This window comes from Heterodontus francisci, chromosome 18 (assembly GCF_036365525.1).
Source record: "Heterodontus francisci isolate sHetFra1 chromosome 18, sHetFra1.hap1, whole genome shotgun sequence".
Taxonomy (NCBI): Eukaryota; Metazoa; Chordata; class Chondrichthyes; order Heterodontiformes; family Heterodontidae; genus Heterodontus; species Heterodontus francisci.
In genome coordinates, this window is record NC_090388.1 from 86,247,974 (window position 1) to 86,273,225 (window position 25,252).

The 25,252-nt window shown below is 52.6% G+C and overlaps 1 protein-coding gene across 2 annotated transcripts in view; it reads left to right on the forward strand.

The window, feature by feature from the left end:
* LOC137379758 (uncharacterized) overlaps positions 1-22,988 on the forward strand; it is a 472,575-nt gene extending 449,587 nt beyond the window's left edge. For both annotated transcript variants that reach the window (XM_068051089.1, XM_068051090.1), the window contains one exon: positions 19,770-22,988. In XM_068051089.1, the coding sequence (XP_067907190.1) occupies positions 19,770-19,829 (60 nt within the window). In that variant the 3' untranslated portion in view covers positions 19,830-22,988. The remainder of the gene's footprint in view (positions 1-19,769) is intronic.
* Positions 22,989-25,252: the final 2,264 nt, after the last annotated feature.

Sequence of the window (25,252 nt, forward strand, 5' to 3'; positions counted from 1 at the left end):
GGAGCGATCACGCAGGGTCAGAGAGCTGGAGAAATCACGCAGGGTCAGAGAGCTGGAGAGATCACGCAGGGTCAGAGAGCAGGAGTGATCACGCAGGGTCAGAGAGATGGTGCAATCAAGCAGTGTCAGACAGCAGGAGCAGGGTCAGAGAGTAGGAGAGATCACGCAGGGTCAGAGAGTAGGAGAGATCACACAGGGTCAGAGAGCTGGAGTGATCAAGCAGGGTCAGAGAGCAGGAGAGATCACGCGGGGTCAGAGAGCAGGAGTGATCACGCAGGGTCAGAGAGCTGGTGCAAGATTGCAGGGTCAGACAGCAGGAGCAGGGTCAGAGAGCAGCAGAGATCACGCAGGGTCAGAGAGTAGGAGAGATCACACAGGGTCAGAGAGCTGGAGTGATCAAGCAGGGTCAGAGAGCAGGAGAGATCACGCGGGGTCAGAGAGCAGGAGCAGGGTCAGAGTGCAGGAGTGATCACGCAGGGTCAGAGAGCTGGTGCAATCACGCAGGGTCAGAGAGCTGGAGCGATCAACAGGGTCAGAGAGCAGGAGCAGGGTCAGAGAGCTGGTGAGATCACGCAGGGTCAGAGAGCAGGAGCGATCACGCGGGGTCAGAGAGCAGGAGCAGGGTCAGAGAGCTGGAGTGATCAAGCAGGGTCAGAGGGCAGGAGCAGGGTCAGAGAGCTGGCGTGTTCTCGCAGGGTCAGAGAGCTGGAGCAGGGTCAGAAATCAGGAGAGATCACGCAGGGTCAGAGAGCTGAAGCAGGGTCAGAGAGCTGGAGCGATCTCGCAGGGTCAGAGAGCTGGAGTGATCTCGCAGGGTCAGAGAGCTGGAGCAGGGTCAGAGAGCTGGAGAATTTGGACATGGAAGAAGGCAATGGGATGAAGGAGCTAATAAATTGATTATCCAGACCACAAGACACCAGTGGAAGATGATAAGGAAGGCAAAGTGGAGATAGGAGGTAATTTCAGGTGTTCGTCATTTACAATCATCATTAAGAACATCATTTAGGTACTGGTCATACTCAGAAGAACACTGTTTTATTTGTTCATGCTGTTGTTAATAATCGAGTTTGAGATACAGCTGATTAATAGCTCTATTCAGAAGTCCTACAGGGGGATATTCCTCAATTTGACAGGGGTTTCTTGACAGTGAAACTCTCCCCTCACCCCTCTCCTCTCTACCCCCCACCCCCCCCCCCGCCCCACTCTCTCTTCCCCCACTCTCTCTTCCCCCACTCTCTCTTCCCCCACTCTCTCTTCCCCCACTCTCTCTTCCCCCCTCTCTCTTTTCCCCTCTCTCTTTTCCCCCTCTTCTCTTTTTCCCCCCTCCTCTCTCTTTCCCCCTCTGCTCCCCCCTCTCTCCTCCCCCTCTCTTCTCCCTCCTCTCTCTTCCCTCCTCCTCTGTCTTCCCCCTTCCTCTCTCTTCCCCATCTCTCTTTCCCCCCTCCTGTTTCTTTTCCCCCTCCTCTCTCTTCCCACCTCTCTGCCCCCTCCTCTCTCTTTCTCCCCTTTCTCTTTCTCTCTTCTCTCCTCCCCCCTCTCTCTGGCCCCCCTCTTCCCCCGCCTCCTGTCTCTTCCCCCCCCCCCCCGCCTCCTCTCTCTTCCCCCCCCCCCGCCTCCTCTCTCTTCCCCCCCCCCCCGCCTCCTCTCTCTTCCCCCCCCGCCTCCTCTCTCTTCCCCCCCCGCCTCCTCTCTCTTCCCCCCCCCCGCCTCCTCTCTCTTCCCCCCCCCCGCCTCCTCTCTCTTCCCCCCCCCGCCTCCTCTCTCTTCCCCCCCCCGCCTCCTCTCTCTTCCCCCCCCCCGCCTCCTCTCTCTTCCCCCCCCCCGCCTCCTCTCTCTTCCCCCCCCCCGCCTCCTCTCTCTTCCCCCCCCCCGCCTCCTCTCTCTTCCCCCCCCCCGCCTCCTCTCTCTTCCCCCCCCCGCCTCCTCTCTCTTCCCCCCCCCCGCCTCCTCTCTCTTCCCCCCCCCCGCCTCCTCTCTCTCTTCCCCCCCCCCGCCTCCTCTCTCTCTTCCCCCCCCCCCGCCTCCTCTCTCTTCCCCCCCCCGCCTCCTCTCTCTTCCCCCCCCGCCTCCTCTCTCTTCCCCCCCCCGCCTCCTCTCTCTTCCCCCCCCCGCCTCCTCTCTCTTCCCCCCCCCGCCTCCTCTCTCTTCCCCCCCCGCCTCCTCTCTCTTCCCCCCCCCGCCTCCTCTCTCTTCCCCCCCCCCGCCTCCTCTCTCTTCCCCCCCCCGCCTCCTCTCTCTTCCCCCCCCCGCCTCCTCTCTCTTCCCCCCCCCGCCTCCTCTCTCTTCCCCCCCCGCCTCCTCTCTCTTCCCCCCCGCCTCCTCTCTCTTCCCCCCCGCCTCCTCTCTCTTCCCCCCCGCCTCCTCTCTCTTCCCCCCCGCCTCCTCTCTCTTCCCCCCCGCCTCCTCTCTCTTCCCCCCCGCCTCCTCTCTCTTCCCCCCCGCCTCCTCTCTCTTCCCCCCCGTCTCCTCTCTCTTCCCCCCCGCCTCCTCTCTCTTCCCCCCGCCTCCTCTCTCTTCCCCCCGCCTCCTCTCTCCTTCCCCCCGCCTCCTCTCTCCTTCCCCCCGCCTCCTCTCTCCTTCCCCCCGCCTCCTCTCTCCTTCCCCCCGCCCCCTCTCTCCTTCCCCCCGCCCCCTCTCTCCTTCCCCCCGCCTCCTCTCTCCTTCCCCCCGCCTCCTCTCTCCTTACCCCCCGCCTCCTCTCGTTTCTTCCCCCCACGCTCCTCTCGTGCTAAATGGGATACATTTTGAACACATCTAGCAACTCAAAACTGGGAATCCATGAGGTGCTGTGGGCCATCAGCAGCATCAGAATTGTACTCAACCACAATCTGTAACCTCATGGCCCAGCATATCCCTCACTCTACCATTACCATCAAGCCAGGAGACCAACCCCGGTTCAATGAAGAGTGCAGGAGGGCATGCCAGGATCAGCACCAGGCATACCTCAAAATGAGGTGTCAACCTGGTGAAGCTACAACACAGGACTATCTGCGTGCTAAACTGCATAAGCAGCATGTAATAGACAGAGCTAAGTGATCCCAGGCAAATGGATCAGATCTAAGCTCTGCAGTCCTGCTACATCCCTTTGTGAATGGTGGTGGACAATTCAGCAACTGACGGGATGAGGAGGCTGTACATATATCCCTGTCTTCAATGATAAGGGAGCCCAGCACATCAGTGCAAAAGACAAGGCTAAAACATTTGCATCCATCTTCAGCCAGAAGTGCCAAGTGGATGATCCATCTCAGCCTCCTCCTGAGATCTCCAGCATCACAGATGCCAGTCTTCAGCCAATCCGATTCACTCCACATGATATCAAGAAATGGCTGAAAGCATTGGATACTGCAAAGGCTACTGGTCCTGACAATATTCCGGCAATAGTACTGAAGACTTGTGCTCCTGAACTAGCCACGCCCCTAGCCAAGCTGTTCCAGTACAGCTACAACACTGACATTAAAGGCCTGCTCCGGTATGCAATTGAAATCCGACTCGACACCTTTGATTTTTTCCCGCACCCAACCCGACTAGACCCGACTACTGGAATGAAGTTGATTATGTCGAAGAAGTTGTGCTCTACCTTGGATGGAATCGCTCACTGCAGACTAGCGTGAAGTCCGGATGCACGTTTCCCGCCTTTGATGTCCGGGCTGTTCAAATCTTGAAGCTTTTCGCTCCCTGACCTAAAGGCTAACCCGGCCCAACCCAAGCCCAAGCTGGACCCGGAAGAGAGACCCCACCCAACCCGAACCCGACACATGTCGTCGGGTCTGGTCAGGTTCGGGTCGAGTAGCCATGCTCAAACTGACATCTACCCAGCAATGTGGAAAATTGCCCAGGTATGTCCTCGACTCAAAGAGCAAGACAAATCCAACCCGCCAATTACTGCCCTATCAGTCTACTCTCGATCATCAGCAAAGTGATAGAAGGGGTCGTCAACAGCACTATCAAGCAGCACTTGCTCAGCAATAACCTCACTGATGCTCAGTTTGGGTTCCGCCTGGGCCAATCAGCTCCTGACCTCATTATAGCCTTAGTCCAAACATAGATAAAAGAGCTGAACTCCAGGGGTGAAGTGAGAGTAACTGCCCTTGACATCAAGGCAGCAGTTGACCGAGTATGGCATCAAGGAGCCCTACCAAAACTGGAGTCAATGGGAATCAAGGGGAAAACTCTTCATTGGTTGGAGTCATACCTAGCACAAGGGAAGATGGTTGTGGTTGTTGGAGGTCAATCATCTCAGACCCAGGACATCGCTGCAGGAGTTCCTCAGGGTAGTGTCCATGGCCCAACCATCTTCAACTGCTTCATCAATGACCTTCCTTCAATCATAAGGTCAGAAGTGGGGATGTTCGCTGATGATTGCACAATGTTCAGCACCATTCGTGACTCCTCAGATACTGAAGCGGTCCGTGTAGAAATGCAGCAAGACCTGGACAATATCCAGGCTTGGGCTGATAAGTGGCAAGTAATATTTGCGACACACAACTGCCAGGCAATGACCATCTCCAACAAGAGAGAATCTAACCATCTCCCCTTGACATTCTATGGCATTACCATCGCTGAATCCCCCACTATCAACATCCAGGGGGCACCATTGACCAGAAACTGAACTGGACCAGGCACATAAATACTGTGGCTACAAGAGCAGGTCAGAGGCTGGGAATTCTGAGGCAAGTAACTCACCTCCTGACTCCCCAGTGCTTGTCCGCCATCAACAAGGCACAAGTCAGGAGTGTGATGGAATACTCTCCACTTGCCTGGATGAGTGAAGCTCCAACAACACTCAAGAAGCTCGACACCATCCAAGACATACGAGCCCACTTGATTGGCACCCAATGCACAAACATTCACTCCTTCCACCACTGACGCACAGTGGCAGCAGTGTGTACCATCTCCAAGATGCACTATAGCAATTCACCAAGGCTCCTTCGACAGCACCTTCCAAATCCGCGTCTTCTACCACCAGGAAGGACAAGGGCAGCGGATACATGGAGACACCACCACCTGGAAGTTCCCCTCCAAGTCACACTCCATCCTGACTTGGAACTATATCGCCGTTCCTTCACATTCGCTGGGTCAAAATCCTGGAACTCCCTTCCTAACAGCACTGTGGGTATACCTACCTCACATGGACTGCAGCAGTTCAAGAAGGCAGCTCACCACCACCTTCTCAAGGGCAATTAGAGATGGGCAATAAATGCTGGCAGAGCCAGCGACGCCCACATCCCATGCATGAATAATAAAAAAAATCTCCCTTCCCCTCTCACCCCTCTCTCCACTCTCCCTTCCCCTCTCCCCTGTCTCCCTTCCCCTCTCTTCCCTCGCCCTCTTCCGTCTCCTCTCTCCCCTCGCGCTCTCCCGTCTCCTCTCTCCCCTCCCCTCTCTCCTTTCACTCCCCTCTCCCATATCTCCCCTCTTTCCTCCCCTCTCCCCTCTTCCCGCCCCCTCTCCTCTCTTCCCCTCACCTATTTCCCCTCTCTCCTCCACCCTCCTCTCTTCCCTCGCCTCTTTGTCCTCTCCATTCTCCAACCTCTGTCTTCTTTCTCCTATCCCATCACTCCTCTCTTCACTCCACTTTCCTTTCTCTGCCTTCCCCCTCCCTCCTGCTCCTTCTTCCGAGAAGGCTATGTTACCCTAATGCACCTCTTCCACCAAAGGGAATGCATCATGTTACAAGTTTCAGGTCTGCTTGAAATATTCTCTCTGGTATGATTAATCCAACGCTCTCCTTTGAGTCACTCAGAACCAACAGTCGCCTGTACCTAACACATTTCTTTTTTGTGCATCAGCACTCAGGCGTCTCAATTAGGCAACAGCCAACCTCGTGCTGTATGAGGGAGTGTTTGATGGGGATAGCGTAGAGGGAGCTTTACTCTGTATCTAACTCCATTTTATTTTCCTTTAGGTGGCCTTTATTCTCCAGGCCCCTTTATATGCATTTTAAATAAATAACTATTAAAAGCAGATAAATAAAGCAAAACTCAAATTAAAATAGCATTCTGTACATCAATGATGCACTCCAGCCCCTGCGATACCCACTGATCGCGGAAGGCCTCAAACGAATCGGCGGACACCGCGTGCTCCTTCTCCAGGGACACCGGGAGTGCAAACATAACCTCAGAAGAGGGGCAGGCAATCAGGGTGGATGGACCCCCCGATGGCCCGCAGCCTGGATCTGTGAATTGTCACCTTGGCCAGGCCTAGGAGCAGATGGATGAGGAGATCCTCCTCCCGGCCCATGCCCCTCTGCACCCCCTTAAAAACTCAAAGAGGGGCTGCAACCTCGCACACTCCATGGAAACAGGGAACACAGACTTGTCCAGGCCACAGAAATTACAGGCAGCCTGGGAGTCCATGAACCTACTTAAAAGCATATTGCATGGGACTGCCCTGTGCAGCAACTTCCATCCCAGGTGCTCGATGTAAAGGGGGAGGACTCCCACGTAGAGGGTTTCCCCTCGCTGCCAGATGGCAACACTGACCACCATGTCCGGGCAGCAGACAGTGAGGTCTGGAGAGTGTGCAGGAGCAGCCCATACAGAAAACACCTCTGCACGGTGTGGAATGGCACGGAGGGCATTTCCGAGAGGTGGCTCAGGTTGTGTGGGACCGCCCCCCTGAGGAGGGTTTCGGAGCCTGGGTCCGATGAGCAGTTGCGGCCAAGCAGGGGTCAGCACAGCCGGGAGCGCTCTACATTTCCGAGCCCCCTCATCACCCATAGTGAGGGACATCCTGAAGGCTTCGGCTACTCCTCCGCCCATCGGTCCATCCCCAGAGCTGGCCGCCCAGACAGCCAGAGCCCTCTCTTCTGCCAGTGGGGGAGCGCCCTGACTGCAGGCGACTATGTTCCAGACTCTGAACAGATCCCAGTAAAAGACAGGCAACTCCATCAGAGAGGCACGGCTAATGTTAGCCGTCGGGAGCTGCGTATCATCTTGAAGGCTGTGCCCTGGTAGAAAAAATACGTCGCCAACACACACCATCTGGGAGAACGCTCAACGTATAGGTATCTGCAGGGTCTGAAGGCAGAGAGTCACAGCCTAGGTGTGGTCGCACACCAGCGACTGGTTGCCCTCCTCGATCGGGAGACTCTGGACCGCGGCAGAGACCCAGTGTTTCCTCTTGCCCCAGAAGAAATAAACGAGTTTCTTCTGGATCGTGGTGGCAGATGCAGGGGGCATGGCCAAAGTGACCACAGCATAGAGGCCACCAGTTGGTTTATGACCAGCGCTCAGCCCCTGTAGGAAAGCACTCGGAGCAGTCCTGTCCAACGCCCCAGCCGAGTGGTGACTTTCACCTCTAACTTCTGCCAGTTTGCCGGCCAGGCTTCCTCAGCGGGACTAAGGTGGACTCCTAGATAGAGGAGGTGCGTGGTGCTCCATGCAAAAGGTGCTCACTCCTCCGGCAGGGAGTCCACCCGCCAATGACCAACATTTCTCCCAATTGATCCTTGAGGAGCACGTAATCGGCGTAAGCCAAGAGGTCGACCCGCATACAGCCAAAGCCGCCAGCCTCCTGCGAAGCAGGCACAGGAATAGCTCCATCCAGATGGTATATAATAGGTCGGACATGGGGCATCCCTGAAGTACGCCTCTTCCAAAGTGAAGGGATGCCGTTAAGGACCCGTTAGCTTTGACCAGACACTCTGCAGCGGCGTATAAAAATCGCACCCGAGCCACAAAATGCAGCCCAAGTCTGAAGACACGCAGAATCCCAAAAAGATATGTGATCCACCCTGTTGAATGCCTTCCCCTGATCGAGGGAGAGAAAGGCAACCGACAGACCAGTCTTCTGGAAAAGATGGATCAGATCTTGGACCAGGTGGATGTTGTCCTGGATGGACCAGCCCGGGACCATGTAGGACTGGTCAGGGTGGATCATGTGGGCCAGCACAGAGTCCAGGTAGGTAGACAGAGCCCGGGCAAAGATCTTGTAATCCGTGCTGAGGAGAGAGACCAGATGCCAGTTCTTAAGCAAGCGGAGGTTGCCCCTCTTCGGCAGCAGGACAATGACTGCCCTGCACTACGAGTGGGGTATCTCTCCAGTTGCCAGGCTTTTCCCCAGGACCCACGTGTCATCGCCCCACAGGACATCCTAGAACACCCTGAGGAGCTCCATGGTCAGCCCGTCCAGCCCTGGGGATTTGTCCCTGGAGAGCTGATGGAGGGCACCAGTCAACTCCACCTAAGTGAACAGAGCCTCCAGTCATTCAGCACTCTCTGGGCTGACCTTTGACAGGTCCTCCCACAAGACTCTGTACGCGTCCTCGCTTGATGGATCCAGAGAGAATAACATGCCATAATAGGTACAGACCAAGAGGCCCATTCCCTCTGAATCAGTGACGGAGGAACCATCGTTAGCCAGCAGCTAGGCGAGCTAATTACGGACCCCCACCAATTTTCCAGCGAGTAGGAGAAGAGTGAGGAGCTGTCCAAATACTCCTGGATCTGGATCCTCGACCTCACGTACGCTCCTTGGGACCCTACAAGATGCAGGTCCCTCAGCATGCCCTTTTTCTCTTTGTACACCTGCCACAGGGCCGGGTCCACGACGGCCTGACTAATGTGGGTCGAGCACCTCCCTCTCTCGGTGCACGATCTCGGCTTCCCACCTCTTGGTTGATCCCTTCGCGTACTGCTGACAGAAGACATGGATGTGAGTCTTGCCCACATCCGACCATAGCCTCAAGGAGGGGAAGCCCCCCTGCTTCCTTCTCCAGTTGGCCCAGAATTGATGGAACGAGTCCTGGAATTGCTCATCCTCCAGCAGCCAGTTGTTAAAGTGCCAGTACGTGGACTCCGCTTGCATGCGGAGCGGAGTGAGCTCCGCCCACACCAGGTGGTGGTCCGAGCATGGCACCAGCCATATGAAAGCCACCAAGACGCGGGAGATGTACGCCTGCGAAATGTAGAGGCGGTCGATTCGGGATCCTCCTCCTCCAGACCTCCATGTGAAGACACTGGAGTCGGGATGGAGGTTCCGTCAGACGTCCACCAAGTCGAGGGAGCTGATCAGTCCCCTCAACTTCTCCATCAACGTTTGGCCGCGCTGAGTACTGGAGAGAACCCTCATCTCAAGGGTACAATTAAACTCCCCCTGAGGATGATGCACTCGCCGCTATCGATAGAGCTCAAGAGAGCAGACACTTCTTTAAAGAAGCGCGCTTGCAATGCGTCGGGTCTGGGTGCGCACACGTTCACAAGGTGGAGCGGCACGCTACCCAGGCAAAGGGCAAGTTGGAGCAAACGGCTCGGCACAAACTCCTTGACCCCCAAGATCTCCAGCTGAAAAGTCGGGGCCAACAAGATAGCCACCCCACTCGAAATAGGGGTGAGGTGACTCATGTAGACCCCACCCTGCCACTCCAGGAGCCAGGTGGCTTCGTCTTCCTGAACGGTGTGGGTTTCCTGCAGAAAGCTCACCGCGTATCTCCCTTCCCTGAGGACTGAGAGATTGTGAAATCTGCTGCTGTTGATGTTGAGGCTGGCTATGGTTATCTTCATGTCAAAGGTACTTAAAACTGTCACCAACACCTCACTGTGAGGAGATAGTGGAGGTGCATGTTGGATCCCATCAGTTACAAAGAGAGACGAGGTCCGACCGTAACTTTTAGGAACTTTATTGCAAAAGAACAAAACAAAAGAACATGTGCTCACTACAGCAAGCCTTTCTTATAGTTATTCAAACAAAACTAGTAACGCCACCCCCCCTCCCCCCTTGTTTCTGAGTGGTTTGCAGACTTCTATTATCAGTGCATGATTGGTTCATTCGTCCCAGCATTTTATTCTTGCATCTTATTTCAGTAGTTTCACATTCCCCCCTCCTTGAACTGTTAGGCTGATTATTAAACAATAGGCTACTATTAAGCTATCTGCAGCTGTCCTGTTAGCTTCTGCTTGTTATTTTTTATAAATTGGCTCCACAGTTAGTCTGTTAGTTGATTAGTTTACTTTTAATCTGTCCCCACAGTCCCCCCTTTGATTCTTCAAACTTCTTTAAGAATCATTCCGTCAATCCCGCCTCGGTGCCTTTAATGGTCTCTACTTGTCTAGAAACAGCCTTCAACACCTGGAGGGGTTGCGCTTAATACGTTGCCCACTTGTGCCACAAGAGGGGACGGTGGGAGCTCTGTAAGGGCAGGGGTTTCAGTTACTTGTTTACAACAGCACTTAATAAGCAAAAACGTAAAATACAAAATTATGATTATAACAAAAAAGATCAAACCCTGTACCATTGAGGTCCCTATTGAGCCCAACCACCCGGTCGCCCAACTCCATAAGGTGGGGGTTGGGGGTTGTTTGAGTTTCTCTATCAACGTGCATTTCCCTGGACACTCGATTAGTTCCCCAAAGTGGAAAGGTTTGGTTAGCCAAAAGTAAGCAGATACTTAAAATGCATGCAAAGAGGATAATAAAAATTCTGAACATATTGGCAAATGGTAATTGTCCTGATAGCAGGTCGATATTTAGTCACGGATTGCTCGCTTGACTTGTTTTCTTCCCTTCCATCTTAACTGCTGACTGGGTGGTCAGTAGCACCTGGAAAGGTCCCTCCCACTTGGCGCCCAATGGTTCTTTATGTATTTTCTTCATGTAGACCCAGACTCCCGGGACAATGTCGTGCCCTCCTTCTGGTGGGACACCCCAAGCTGCCGATACCTGCGAGGAAGCAGAACTGATAGCATTTGTTAGGTTCTGACAATATTCTAGTGGATCGTCACTCACCAGGTGACAATCAGCTTTTCGCAAGTCAATTGTTCCCGGCAGAGACATGGGTCTCCCTGTTATTATTTCAAATGGACTCAGGCCCGTAGTTCTGTTCGGAGTCACCCTAACTTTGTGCAGGGTTGTCACCGTCCATCCTGCTTTCCGGGTACCGTTGTCAACAAAGGAGGAGCCGTCTGTAAAAAGGATTAAATCTGCATTGTGTAATGCCTCCTCTGCTGCTAAGGTTACTTCCTCTGTCTCTCTCACAGCCTCCACGCAGTCATGCTCTTCCCCCTCTTGCTCCCCAGGCAACGGGAGCATATCTTCTGGGTTTACCGGGCTGGCTCGGACTATATGGAGGTTGGGGGCCTCTAGGACCGTTGTCCATTGGGTCCATCTGGCTGCTGTCACTTGGGATACTCTATTCATGGACAGCAGTGTGTGGACGGTGTGCAGACACTTGACTGTTAGCTTTTGGTCCAATACCAGACCTGCAGTAGCCATCACAGCTTGGCATGTGGCTTCCATGGCCCTTAGGCAACTGCCCCATCCTAGGGCCACGGTGTCCAGTTTTCTCGAATAGTATCCAATAGGTCTCTGTTGGTCCCCATGCTCCTGTGTCAATATGGCGGTCATGTATCCCTCTTTTTCATGTACAAACAGGGTAAACGGTTTCCCGTTTAGGTCCCAAAAAGGACCTAATCTCCTGGATAGTGGTGGGCAGTTTGGCAGCTCAAATGACTGTGGTCCTGTCCTGGGTAAGTTCCCTCTTTCCTTTTGAAATCTTTTGTCCCAGGTACACGACCTCTTCTTGGGCTATCTGTGCTTTGTCAATACTGGCTTTGTGTCCTCTCTGATGAAGGTGGTCCAGCAGGGTACGCAGATCTTGTTCGTGTTGTTCTTCCGTTTCAGAGGCTAACAGAATGTCGTCCACGTACTGGATGACCGTGGAGTGCATGGGAGGTAACTCCCTCAGATGGTTTTGTGGGGCCATATGAAATACCGTAGGGCTGTTGTGGAAACCCTGTGGCAGCCGGGTCCAGGTGTAGTGTTGTTGTTGAACGGTAAAGGCGAACCACGGTTGGACCTTGGGTGCCAGTGGCACCAACCAAAATCCATTGGCCCTGTCAATAACAGAGAACCATTTATGTTCCGGCCTCAGGGCATTGAATACTGTGGAGGTGCCAGCTACCATAGGGGCCTTTTGATCAATACACTGGTTAGCCTTTCTATAGTCAACAGTAAGCCGCCAGGTCCCGTTTGGTTTCCGTCCTGGTCACACAGGGCTGTTTGAGGTACTGTGTGTTTTAACCAGCACGCCTCGCTCCTCTAGCTGTCTAATTATGGGTAAAATTCCTGCAATAGATGTTGGACTGATGGGGTATTGTTTAGTACAAGGCGGAGCGGATCCTGTAAACATTGCCGGTTCCATTTGAAGTAGTCCACAGTCGTTCTTATCCCGAGCTCCTCCTCCTTCAGACTTCTGATAGACCATGTTACCTGACCGCCTTCAAAATACAACGAGGAGTTCAGCTGGGTAAGAGCATTCATACCCAGAAGGGTCTGACCCACCGGACCTATCCAGACTGGTGTTATCAATTCGTGTGGGCCAAGACCAATGCGTATGGGCTGAGTTTTCCTGATCACCCACCCATGGCCACCAGCCCCGTGGGCGGTCTTAACTTTACCGTCCATCGGTATAGAGTTCCCGTATCGTTGAGGTAGATACGTTAATTCGGCCCCAGTATCCAGCAGGCAGTCTATATCCTGATCACCCGCCCTCGCAGTTATATACAATCCATCTCTTTGTTGTTCTATTAGTGCCAGGAGGGGCACCGAAAGGGCGAGGGAGGGGTCCGCTAGTTTTTTGCCACATCAAGTAACGCCAGTATCTCCTTCCGTTGCTGGGGTAACAACTGTTTGAATTTTTCTTGGTCATTGTCCTCAGGGGAGGGACCCGGTCTTGGTGCCGGATTGTATCCTTACCGTCCTCTTCCCCGTCCCTTGGCTCTACACATCTTAGCCCAATGGCCTTCCTTCCTGCAGTAGTGGCATGCCCCGGGTCACCTATCTTGCGCCTTATCAGGGCCTTTGGACGTCCAACCTGCCTGCAGAGCTCGGAGCTTTGCTTCCATGTCCCTGTCCAGCTGACTGCATCGATCAATCAACTGCGCGTAGGTTACTCCTGTGCCTTCCTACTCTGGTAAGGTTACCTTCAGCATCTTGGATAATTCTGGTTTTAGCCCTGCAATAAAGGCAGACTTCAAGGTCACAAAACGGGTATCATCCAGATCCTCTGGAGCAATGTCCATTATCCCCGAGTGTTCCAGCCAAGGAGATCTAAACCTCTCTTCATACTCCCGCACCTCTTCGGTACCTTTTTGCTGACAGGCTGTAATTTTATTCCAATCTGTCTTTGCGGGACAGAACGCTCACAGCCACTGACTAATCGCAGCCCATCTGGCATCTAGTTGTTGCTCGTCCTCGCCCAAAGCAGTTTGGACATCTCTGTTCAGTCTTCGCCCCGCTCGCCCGGGCACCATCACAGTCAAAATCTGTACCGTCCCACGGGTGGAGGTGGTAAATTCCCTTCAAACGTTCCAACTGTTCCCATGTCTTCTGACCCCCCTTTTTCGGGTCAGGCAATTCTTTGGACCATTTATCAATTTTCTCAGGATCCGCTGGGACATGCATCCAATAAGTGTTGTGCTCAGACGTGATCACCTCGTTACCGTCTGTAGTCTTCTTTTCCTGCTTGACCTTAACGCGTTTCTGTTTAAGGGGAGCGAGCCGCGCAAAAGGAAACTCATCATCAGTATCACTTTCTTCGCTGGAGGACTCAGCTTCCTCGATACCGGCTTCACGCCGTTGCGTTTTTCGTAGTTCTTTTAGTAACGACTCCAGATTCGGGTACAGGTGAGACGGTTGTGGTCGGCGGGGTCCGCAGGGCGGTCCCGGTCCCTTCGGTTGGGTCGCCTGTCCGTCTCGTAATTGTTTTTTTAAGTTCTTTAATTTCAGTCTCCAGATTGTTTTTCAGTCTCTAATTTTTCTAATTTAAGCTTTTCCTTTCTCAGTTGTTCGCAGACTGCCTTCAATTGGACCTTCACATTAGTCAGGTCGTGGTCACGTTGAGATAATTTCATTACACTGTCGGATCTGGCCCATTACGACTAAGGACCATTGGGTCCGTTCTTCATCCTTTAAACGGGTCGTTTTTCCCCAAACTCTCTTTATATCTTCCAGGGACCACTGTCCCTTGGAGACACCGTATTTCTGTTCAATTTCAGTCCAGGTTTTAGCCAAATTAAACTGTTGCTCGATATATCCTTTTAACTGCCAAAGAATTTCATCTTCGGAAACGTCTGGCGGGGCTCGCCCGCCTTTTACGGTGGTTGGCAACTGTCGGTCATTGTACCAATTTTGTGTGGGGGAGGGGGTCTCGAGCCGTGGGGCTTCTTATACAGGTACCGTGGAGCTTTGCAGCCGGGCTGGTGTATTACCATCGAACACAGCCGATTTAGACGTCTATAAAGCGGGTCTCAAGCCTCAGAAGAGTTCGGGATCGCGTGGTGGAGTACCGAAACCAGACAACGGCCGAGGACTTCTTAGAGTAAAGAGGAGTCCTTACCTCCGGGGGCCGATATAGGTCCGATGTCCAGGGCTTCGGTCTTTATCCTCCAGCGATCCTGCCGACTTCGCCAAGTTGTTGGATCCCATTAGTTACAAAGAGAGATGAACTTTTCGAAACTTTATTGCAGTATATGGTTGTTACATTGCAAGGTTACAAAAGAAACAAAAACAAAACAAAAGAACATGCAAAAGAACAAAACAAAAGAACATGTGCTTACTACAGCAAACCTTCCTTATAGTTATTCAAAAAAAACTAGTAACGCCCCCACCCCCCCGCTCTTGTTTCTGAGTGGTTTGCAGACTTCTATTATCAGTGCATGATTGGTTCATTCGTCCCAGCATTTTATTCTTGCATCTTATTTCAGTAGTTTCACATCCCCCCTCCTTGAACTGTTAGGCTGATTATTAAACAATAGGCTACTATTACGCTATCTGCAGCTGTCCTGTTAGCTTCTGCTTGTTATTTTTTATAAATTAGCTCCACAGCGCCACAGTTAGTTTGTTAGCTGATTAGCTTACTTTTGATCTGTCCCCACAGTGCACCTCACCTTCCACTCCCCCAGCAACCCATTGAGGAACACTTCAAACCAGTGCCCACGCCTTTCCCGTACCTTTCCTGAGGGTGGCTCAGATGCACTGGATGATCAGTGCCAGATTTGACCACCGGCCGAGGGTCAGCTGACCTTTATTGTGGCAACCCCTGCAGGCTGCAAGGAAGTCCCAGAGTTCCATAGTGGGAATGGGAGGAGACTCATTAGGAGGCACGAGGGTGTCCACCATCTCATTGGCGATGGATTCAAGATCGTCTTCCGTGCCCCACACACAGTCCCCATCCTCCTCCGGGTTGTCACTGCACACTGTGGGGCAGACTTCCAGCCGCGCCAACTGGTCCCACCTCCGTCATGATCTCACCCCCAGATTCGATGGGGAGGGGTCCTCGTTAAGTTCTTGTAGGGAACCTGGGCCTATGGTCGCCAGCGGTTTAGGACCCCCCTTTACCTCCATCCCCAGGCCAGTGAGCGGCCCAGGGGAGACAGTAGATCCAGACTCCAGTAATCCAGCTAGAGCCAGGACCGGAGGCAGAGAGAAGAGGCCATCTCCCCACTGCCAGCGCTCACAGGCTCAGCAGACGGTGCAGCATTGTGAATCGCAACTGGGTCAGGTACATCCTGGTCGGGACTGGACTTTAGCTGGGAGGGACGAACCTTCGGGGCCTCACCCTCCCCTCCACTCAGGGCACCTGACCCAGTGGCAGATGGTGAGGCTTCTCCAGGAACATCCCCAGGCTCCCACACCACAAGCAGGGCTCCACTTGCCCCTTCAGGAGGGGCCACACATTACAGGGACTTCCCCCTGCCCTCCATCCGGAGGGGTAGGGAACTCCTGCCCAGGCCTTATGCCCTTGGTGGTGGTGGCAGAGGGAACCTGTGGACCCGAACCAGCAGGAAAATCCCCTCCAGCAGATGGGCCCTGTATCACCACTGTGGAGGGGTGCCTTCTCCTCTTTTTCCCACCAGGGCGCAACGGCTCAGAGTCCTCCATGATGTCAGAGGCCTCTGTACCCTCCTTTTGCCTGTTTACCCTGGACCTGAGCCCAGCCCTGGGGCAGGTGGGTTCCTGGGATCATGCCTTGGGCTGAGCCCAGGCTCAGGCTGTGCCGTGGTTTCCAGAGGACGTGCCTCTCAGTGTTTATTCTTTTTCTGCGCCTTCCTTCCATTTAGACAGGCCCCCCATCCTTACCAGAGGCCATGAAAACCACTGCCTCTGGAACCGGCCCTGCGGTGGCAGCTACGGGTACAGGAGGAGTGGGGGTGGTGTGCAGCAGCGCCACCCTGGGCTGCTGAGGTGGAGTGGGCAACCGGGACCTTGGGGCAGGTCTTCTGAACATGGCCCACCCTCTTGCAGGCATGGCAGTGCATCTTCCCGTACATCTTCGAGTTTGCAAAAATGGCCGAGGGGCCAACAACCTCAGCCACTTTCACGCAGGCCTCAATAGACATGTTGGAGTAGGCACAGCTAGAGGTTGGTAGTCTAAAAGGTGACGGGGTCACATGGGCAGCCACAGAGCCTGCAGCCGCATAGATGTTTGAGTGTCCCGCCACCGGTGATGACGGGCTTGCCATTGGTTCAAGAGCTAAACCCATCCCGAATTGTAGGCGTGCATATGCCAACAAAAAATAAAAGGTTTGCAAGGAATAACAAATGAACAAATAGGTTAGGGGAGAGGCTGAGGATCTACAGGGAAGGGAAAGACAGGCTGTAAGCGATGACTTGATTTTAAAGGTAGTACACAGAGCACTTTAAACAGTCTTTGGTACCACTCCTCGTCTTCCGGTTGGGAGAGGGGTCTTCACCTGGATCAGCTGAAAGCTATCCTGTTCTCTTTAGCCAGGCTGGAATATTGAGGTGGGGCGCCTCCCTGTGTGCTTGATGAAAGTGCAAAGCTCCCTGCAAAATTGTACAGCCCCCACCCACTTGAGCATTCCCATTAAATATTCAAAAAGGCGCTGCTACCTCGTACACTCCATATACATGTGGAACACAGACTCATCCAGGCCGTAGAAATTACAGGCGGTCTGGGAGTCCATGATCCTACTTAAAAGTCTATTTCACGAGACTGCCCTGTGCAGCACTCTCCACGCCAGGTCCCCAATATAAAGGGGGAGGACTCCCTTGTAGTGAGACCTCCACCGAGGTTTCCCCTCGCCGCCAGATGGCAAGACAGACCGCCATAGCGTGTCCAGGCTAGGGAAGCAGAGTGTGCAGGCGCAGCACGTACAAGAAAGCCCTTCGTGCGGTGTGGAATGACATGGGGTCCATTCATACTCCTCAAGTTTTGGTTGCACTTCAGTCCCACGCTCCTGATCTTGGGGCACCTGGTACGGAGAGGGGTGGGCCGGGAGGAGGATTTCCTCATCGGTCTGCTCCTGGGCCTGGCCAAGGTGGCAATTCACAGGTCCAGGCTGTGGGCCATCTGGGGGTCCTCATTGCCTGGCCCTCTTCCGAGGTTATGTTCCGAGGAGGGTTTCGGGGCCTAGGTCCGATGAATTGTTCCGGCGGAGCGGGTCTCAGCTCAGCCGGTTGCGCTCCACACTCCCGAACCCCCACGTCACCCACAGTGAAGGGCATCCCGGGGGTTTCAGCTACTCGTCTGCCCATGGGTCCATCCACAGAGCTGGTAGCCCGGACAGCCTCTCCTGCACCAGCGGGGGAGCGCCCTGACCGGAGGCCACCATGTTCCAGACTCTGAATCGATCCCGGTAAAAGAAAAGCAACGCCCTCAGAGAGGCGCGGCTAACGTTCTCCGCCGGGAGCTGCATGTCCTCTTGAAGGCAGTGACACTGGCGGAAAACATATGTCGCCAGTGCAGACCATCTGGGAGGACGCTCCCACCACACACTGTAGGACAAACGTCCCGGCCGCCCCAGCTGGTCCTGACTCCGTCAGCATCCCACCCCAAGTCTCAACGGCAGAGGAGTCCTCTTTGGGCTCCTCTATGGAACTGGAGCCTAAGGGCGCCAGCGGTTCAGGACCCCCTCCACCTCCATCTCCAGGCTAGTGAGTGGCCCAGGGAAGACAGTCGTACCCGACTCCGTCAATCCAACCGGAGCCAGGACCGGAGGTGGAGAGAGGATGCCATCTCACATCCCGCCAGCACTCACAGATTCCGCAGACGGGGCAGCATTTTCAAACGCAGCTGGGTTGGATACATCTGGTTGGGACTGGACTTTAGCTGGGAGGGCCAACCCGTCGGGTCCTCGCCTTCCCCTCCACCAAGGGCATCCGACCAAGCGACAGATGGTGAGGCTTCTCCAGGAGTGTCCCTAGGTGCCCCCACCACAAGCAGGGCACCACTCGCTCCTCTAGGAGGAGCCACATGTACAGGGATCTCCCCTTCCCCTCATCCAGAGGGGTAGGGAGCTTCTGCCCAGGCCTTATGGCCTTGATTGTGGTGGCAGGGGGAACCTGGGGACCCGAACCAGGAGGCAGCACCCCTCCAGCAGGTGGGCCCTGCACCTCAGGGCCCTGTGTTACCTCTGTGGAGGGGTGCCTTCTCCTCTTTTTCCCACTGGGGCACGGAGGCTCAGAGTCCTCCAAGTCATCAGAGAGCTCCGCACCCTCCTTTTGCTTAGTTACCCTGGACCTGAGCCCAGCCCTGGGGCAGGTGGCTTCCCCGGGATCGGGCTTTGGACTGAGCCCAGGCTCAGGTTGTGCCACGGTATCCAGGGGACGCGTCTCTCGGTGTTTATTCTTTTTCCACTCGGACTGGCACCCCACTCCCCGCCGGATGCTGTGAAAACCACCGCCCCAGCAACTGACTGAGCGGTGTTTGTTGCAGGTCAAAGGATAGTAGGGGAACGTGTGGCAGCGCCACCTGGGCTGCCAAGGTCGAGTTGGCAGCCCAGAGTTTGGGGCAGCTTTTCTGAACATGCCCCACCCCTTGCAGGCATTCCCTACTCTACAAAACAGCCCAGGTCTTCAGGTCTTTTCTTCCCCACCCCTCCTGCCCCGCATAACAATTAATGAATGAGCTTCAAAAGCCAAACTCACGAGAGCTTTCAGTTTTTATTGCCTCTTATTTTCTTCCTTTTAGTCGGAATAGATGGAAAAACTTCCTTCCAGTCTGTCGCACAGCTTCCGGCCTCGGCACACAGTCAGCTGAACCTCATTGTCCACTCAGCACCCTCAATTAGGCAGCAGACTACCCAGTGCTGTACCTGTCCTGGGAGTGTTTGATGGGACAGTGTAGAGGGAGCTTTACTCTGTATCTAGCCTGGGAGTCTTTAGTATGCCTCAAACAGAAAGTGTACTTACACTCCTTGCCACTTTGACGAGGAAAGGAAGTGATTTTAAATGTAAAAGTATCAAAGGTTGCAAAGTAATTGCTGCCCTGACAATTCCAATGCTTACCTGCAGAGGGAACACTGGAGCTGCTCTGCAAAAGTTTAGTTTAGTTTAGAGATACAGCACTGAAACAGGCCCTTCAGCCCACCGAGTCTGTGCCGACCATCAACCACCCATTGATACTAATCCTACACTAATCCCACATTCCTACCACATCCCCACCTGTCCCTATATTTCCCGACCACCTACCTATACTAGGGGCAATTTATAACGGCCAATTTACCTACCAACCTGCAAGTTTTTTGGCTGTGTGAGGAAACCGGAGCACCCGGAGAAAACCCACGCAGACACAGGGAGAACTTGCAAACTGCACACAGGCAGTACCCAGAATTGAACCCGGGTCGCTGGAGCTGTGAGGCTGCAGTGCTCACCACTGCGCCACTGTGCCGCCCCAAAGTTTGTGTAGTTTGATTGTGGATCATTTGAGTTTTAAATATTTGATGGGTTTCTATTACTCTGATTTTTCATTAATTGTGCTGTGTTTGTGGCTACCTTTATTTATTAATTTCCTCCTTTCTACTACTCCAGTGGACGCAAGATTTGGGCATCACAAATGAGAGCTGCAAGGAATTGAACTATGAGGAGTGACAGTACAAATCAGCGTGGGGATAGACTGCTAACCATACAAAGCCTAAATTAATATCTGGCAACTCATAGCAACTGTCGTCTCTGGAAGAGTGGGTCAAACGGGATGTGGTAAAAAAACATTTTTTCAGCTTGAACCACAGCCTGGATCTTGGCTAAAGTTGCACTCTTTTGGGTTGAAGTACATTTCTCCACCGCTTCGGGATCTTTTTGGGATTTCCAACTTCATCACCAGTTGTTTCTGCCTCGCCATCGAATCTGCAGCCCTCCTGGATCTTCATTCCAAAGAAAATAACTCGCCCCATCACTTTGTCCTCCGATACACCACTCTTCAAACAGCTCCTAAACTTTACTCGTCCGTCACACCTGTCTCCGAACTCAAACAACAGTTTGTCAAAGCGCCACGCTGACTCCGCCTACCGACATCAACTTTAACCCACTACGGGACTCTGCCTGCTCCAAACTCTGTTCCCTAGCTACCAGCTCCATCCCTCTCTCTGACAACAGTCTCTCTATTCCCTGTTTACGAGTGCTCAGCCAGAATGTCAGCCTTGACTCAGTCAGTAGCACTCTTTTTCTGAGTCAGAGGTTGTGGATTCAAGTCTCACTCCAGGATTTCCACACCAAAATCTAGGCTGACACTCTTGTGCAGCGCTGAGGGATTGCTGCACTGTCAGAGATGCTGTCTTTTGGCTGCATTGCAGACTTGAAAGGATGTGGCGGACAACTGGTTTAGCCCTCCACCACCAGATGTGGTTGGACCACACAAAGCACTATAGGGTCCCACTCTCCTCTGCAAAAACTGCTCACTATTCCAAGATCATCCAGCTTCTTTTCCCTACTGCAAACAGTCTTCATAAACCCCTCTCACCTGTCTTCTCCTCCCTCACCTCCAACAATAAATGCGAAGATCTCATGGACTATCCTTGACTCCCTCCTATTTCTCCTCTAGATGCTGCCCCTTAGTGACATCATTTGAAAGCACAGCATTAGTTTTCACATATACGCTGACGACACTCAGCTCCACCTCACCACTACTTCTCTCAAACCCTCCACTGTTGCTAAACTATCAGACTGCTTATCCAACATCCAGTACTGGATGAGCAAAAATGTCCTCCAATTAAATATTAGGAAGACAGAAGCCATTGTTTTTGGTACCCGCTCCAAACTCTGTTTCCTAGCTACCGACTCCATTCCTCTCTCTGGCAACAATTCACAACCTTGGTGTCACATTTGACCCGAGATGATCTTCCGACATCATATTTGGACGAAGACTGCCCATTTACACCTCCATAACCACCTGACTTCACCCTGTCTCACAATGTTCAGCACCATTCACAACTTCTCAGATACTGAAGCAGTCCGTGTCCACATGCAGCAAGACCTGGCCAACATTCATGCTTGGGCTGATAAGTGGCAAGTAACATTCGTGCCACACAAGTGCCAGGCAATGACCATCTCCAACAAGAGAGAATCTAACCATTTCCCCTTGACAATCAATGACATTAGCATTGCTGAATCCCCCACTATCAACATCCTGGAGGTTACCATTGACCAGAGACTGAAGACCAGCCATATAAGTACAGTGGCTACAAGAGCAGGTCAGAGGCTGGGAATTCTGCAGCAAGTAACTCACCTCCTGACTCCCCAAAGCCTGTTCACCATTAGGCACAAATCAGGAGTGTGATGGAATACTCTCCACTTGCCTGGATGGGTGCAGCTCCAACAACACTCAAGAAGCTCAACACCATCCAGGATAAAGCGGCCTGCTTGATTAGCACCCCATCCACCACCTTAAACATTCACTCCCTCCACCACCGATGCACAGTGGCAGCAGTGTGTACCATCTACAAGAACCACTGCAGCAACTCACCAAGGCTCCTTCGACAGCACCTTCCAAACCCGTGACCTCTACCACCCAGAAGGACAAGGGCAGCAGATGCATGGGAACACCACCACCTACAAGTTCCCCTCCAAGAACACCATCCTGACTTGGAACTATATCGTCGTTCCTTCACTGTCACTGGATCAAAATCCTAGAACTCCCTTCCTAACAGCACTGTGGGTCTACCTACCCCACATGGACTGCAGTGGTTCATTGAAGGTGCTGGATGGATACAAACTGTTATTGTTGAAATGGAAAAATCAGGAGATGGTCTCCACTTGTATGCCTGCTGTCAAAGGTAAACAAGTGGGAGGAGTTTGAGGCATTGTACTCTGGAGATGTGATGGGATTTTCTTTGTAAGGTACAAGTCTGATGTTTTGCCCTCCTTCTGCAATATTCAAAAATAAATGTATTATTTACAGCCCTCTCTTCCTTAGTGGAATGTTCAATAGGCAACTGATTTAAAGTCTGCTCAGGGGCCTGAACAGAATCTAAGAATATTCGATTACATGAAGTTAAAAAGAGCTGCAGCTAGTGCCATATATGTAGTACAATCAGACATTGGGTTGTTACTGGGATAATATGCTAATCATATTGTATACCTCATCACAGGAAATGATGTGGCACCAAGTGGTATGGATGCCTGGTGCAGGCTCTTGGAGATGTAAACCAGAACAGTAATACATGTTTCAAGAAAGCTCCTGTGTCTTTTACCTCATCTGACTCTTTAGATATTCTGTACTAGACTAACAGTACTCAGAATATTACAATATATGTTTGTATTATACCATGGCTAGTTTCTAAAGTTGTGCCAGCAGATGTGCCAGGACTGGAGGTGAAGGGAGGGGTTATTCCCATTCATCTCCTGGATCTGTCTACACATTTCCTCTTTCATTTCCCTTCCAGAATCAGAGATTTGCAGTTCAATGCTATTTTATTTTATTTTGAGATACAGCACTGAAACAGGCCCTTCGGCCCACCAAGTCTGTGCTGACCAACAACCACCCATTTTATACTAGTCCTACTTTAATCCCATATTCCCTACCATTCTCCTACCTACACTAGGGGCAATTTACAATGGTCAATTTACCTATCAACCTGCAAGTCTTTGGCTGTGGGAGGAAATTGGAGCACCCGGCAGAAACCCAGTCAGAGGGAGAACTTACAAACTCCACACAGGCAGCATCCAGAACCGAACCCGGGTCGCTGGAGCTGTGAGGCTGCGGTGCTAACCACTGCGCCGCCCTCTATGAATGTAACAATTCCTTTTTTTGAATCTCACCCAAGCTGGAACATAAGCACTGTCTGCCAAAGATTTACCAGAGAACTGAGACAGAAGCTGCAATATGTTAGCTTTTATTTAACTGAGAGGTTTAAATATCCACCTGATCTATTGCTTGAACTCGGCTGTCTTCCCAAATTGGCCCAGAAATTGCTGGAGTGGGGGGCATCTCACAGGGAACGCTGTGAATTAGATTTTTTCCTTGTCCATCAGGCCATGTAATTATTGCAGCATGAAGTACTGGAAATGTGATGAGGGCAGCAGAGCATCTGGGAGCTCCTGAACATCTCTTTAAGCAAGTAAATCGAAGGATCGGGAAAGAAACAGAGGAACGATGGAAAAAGAGATAGGGTGAATTAGAGTCAAATTAGATGCAGAGAGAGAGGGGAGGAAAAGATTGGATTCAGAAACAGAAAGTTCTTAACTTGGCTGCAAATTTTGTTTTGAGTAGGACTGTTTTTCAGGAAGACAGCCGAGTTCAAGCATTAGAGCAGGTGGATATATAAACCTCTCATTTAAATAAAAGCTAACATATTGCAGCTTCTGTCTCAGTTCTCTGGTAAATGTTTGGCAGACAGTGCTTATGTTCCAGCTTTATTCAGCCTTTGGGAATTCAAATTGATAAGATCAGGATGGGAGGTGTCTTGGGTGTTTCTGATAACACACCAGGAGAGGAAGGCCATCACAATCCACAGCAGTGACAATGTGCTGTGCTGGGATCAGCACATGCACAGGCTGGAGGTTTGCAGGAGGAGGATACAGGGCCTCAGCACTCATCTTCAGATAATAAAAACATAGAGAAGAAGGAGCAGGAGGATGAAGATGGAGCACCCAGTGCCAGACCAGCCACTTACATTGCTCCCTGGGATGCCTTAATATCACAAAGGTTCAGCTAGTGTCAAACATAATAAATGGAACCCCTGACAGGGACTGTCCACAGCCAACCCTGTCAGTAGTCCACAACTGTCCCTGTCAGCTGTCGCTGTCAATTGTCCCTGTCAATTGTCCCTGTCAGCTGTCGCTGTCAATTGTCCCTGTCAGCTGTCCCTGTCAATTGTCCCTGTCAGCTGTCCCTGTCAGCTGTCCCTGTCAATTGTCCCTGTCAGCTGTCCCTGTCAGCTGTCCCTGTCAATTGTCCCTGTCAGCTGTCCCTGTCAATTGTCCCTGTCACTAGTCCACAACTGTCCCTGTCAACTGTCCCTGTCAGCTGTCGCTGTCAATTGTCCCTGTCAGCTGTCGCTGTCAATTGTCCCTGTCAGCTGTCCCTGTCAATTGTCCCTGTCAATTGTCCCTGTCAGCTGTCGCTGTCAATTGTCCCTGTCAGCTGTCCCTGTCAGCTGTCCCTGTCAATTGTCCCTGTCAATTGTCCCTGTCAGCTGTCCCTGTCAATTGTCCCTGTCAATTGTCCCTGTCAGCTGTCGCTGTCAATTGTCCCTGTCAGCTGTCCCTGTCAATTGTCCCTGTCAATTGTCCCTGTCAGCTGTCGCTGTCTATTGTCCCTGTCAGCTGTCCCTGTCAATTGTCCCTGTCAATTGTCCCTGTCAGCTGTCGCTGTCAATTGTCCCTGTCAGCTGTCCCTGTCAGCTGTCCCTGTCAATTGTCCCTGTCAATTGTCCCTGTCAGCTGTCCCTGTCAATTGTCCCTGTCAGTAGTCCACAACTGTCCCTGTCAGCTGTCCCTGTCAATTGTCCCTGTCAATTGTCCCTGTCAGCTGTCCCTGTCAATTGTCCCTGTCAGTAGTCCACAACTGTCCCTGTCAACTGTCCCTGTCAGCTGTCGCTGTCAACTGTCCCTGTCAGCTGTCGCTGTCAATTGTCCCTGTCAGCTGTCCCTGTCAGCTGTCCCTGTCAATTGTCCCTGTCAATTGTCCCTGTCAGCTGTCGCTGTCAATTGTCCCTGTCAGCTGTCCCTGTCAGCTGTCCCTGTCAATTGTCCCTGTCAATTGTCCCTGTCAGCTGTCGCTGTCAATTGTCCCTGTCAGCTGTCCCTGTCAATTGTCCCTGTCAATTGTCCCTGTCAGCTGTCCCTGTCAATTGTCCCTGTCAGCTGTCCCTGTCAGCTGTCCCTGTCAATTGTCCCTGTCAGCTGTCCCTGTCAATTGTCCCTGTCACTAGTCCACAACTGTCCCTGTCAACTGTCCCTGTCAATTGTCCCTGTCAATTGTCCCTGTCAGCTGTCGCTGTCAATTGTCCCTGTCAGCTGTCCCTGTCAGCTGTCCCTGTCAATTGTCCCTGTCAATTGTCCCTGTCAGCTGTCGC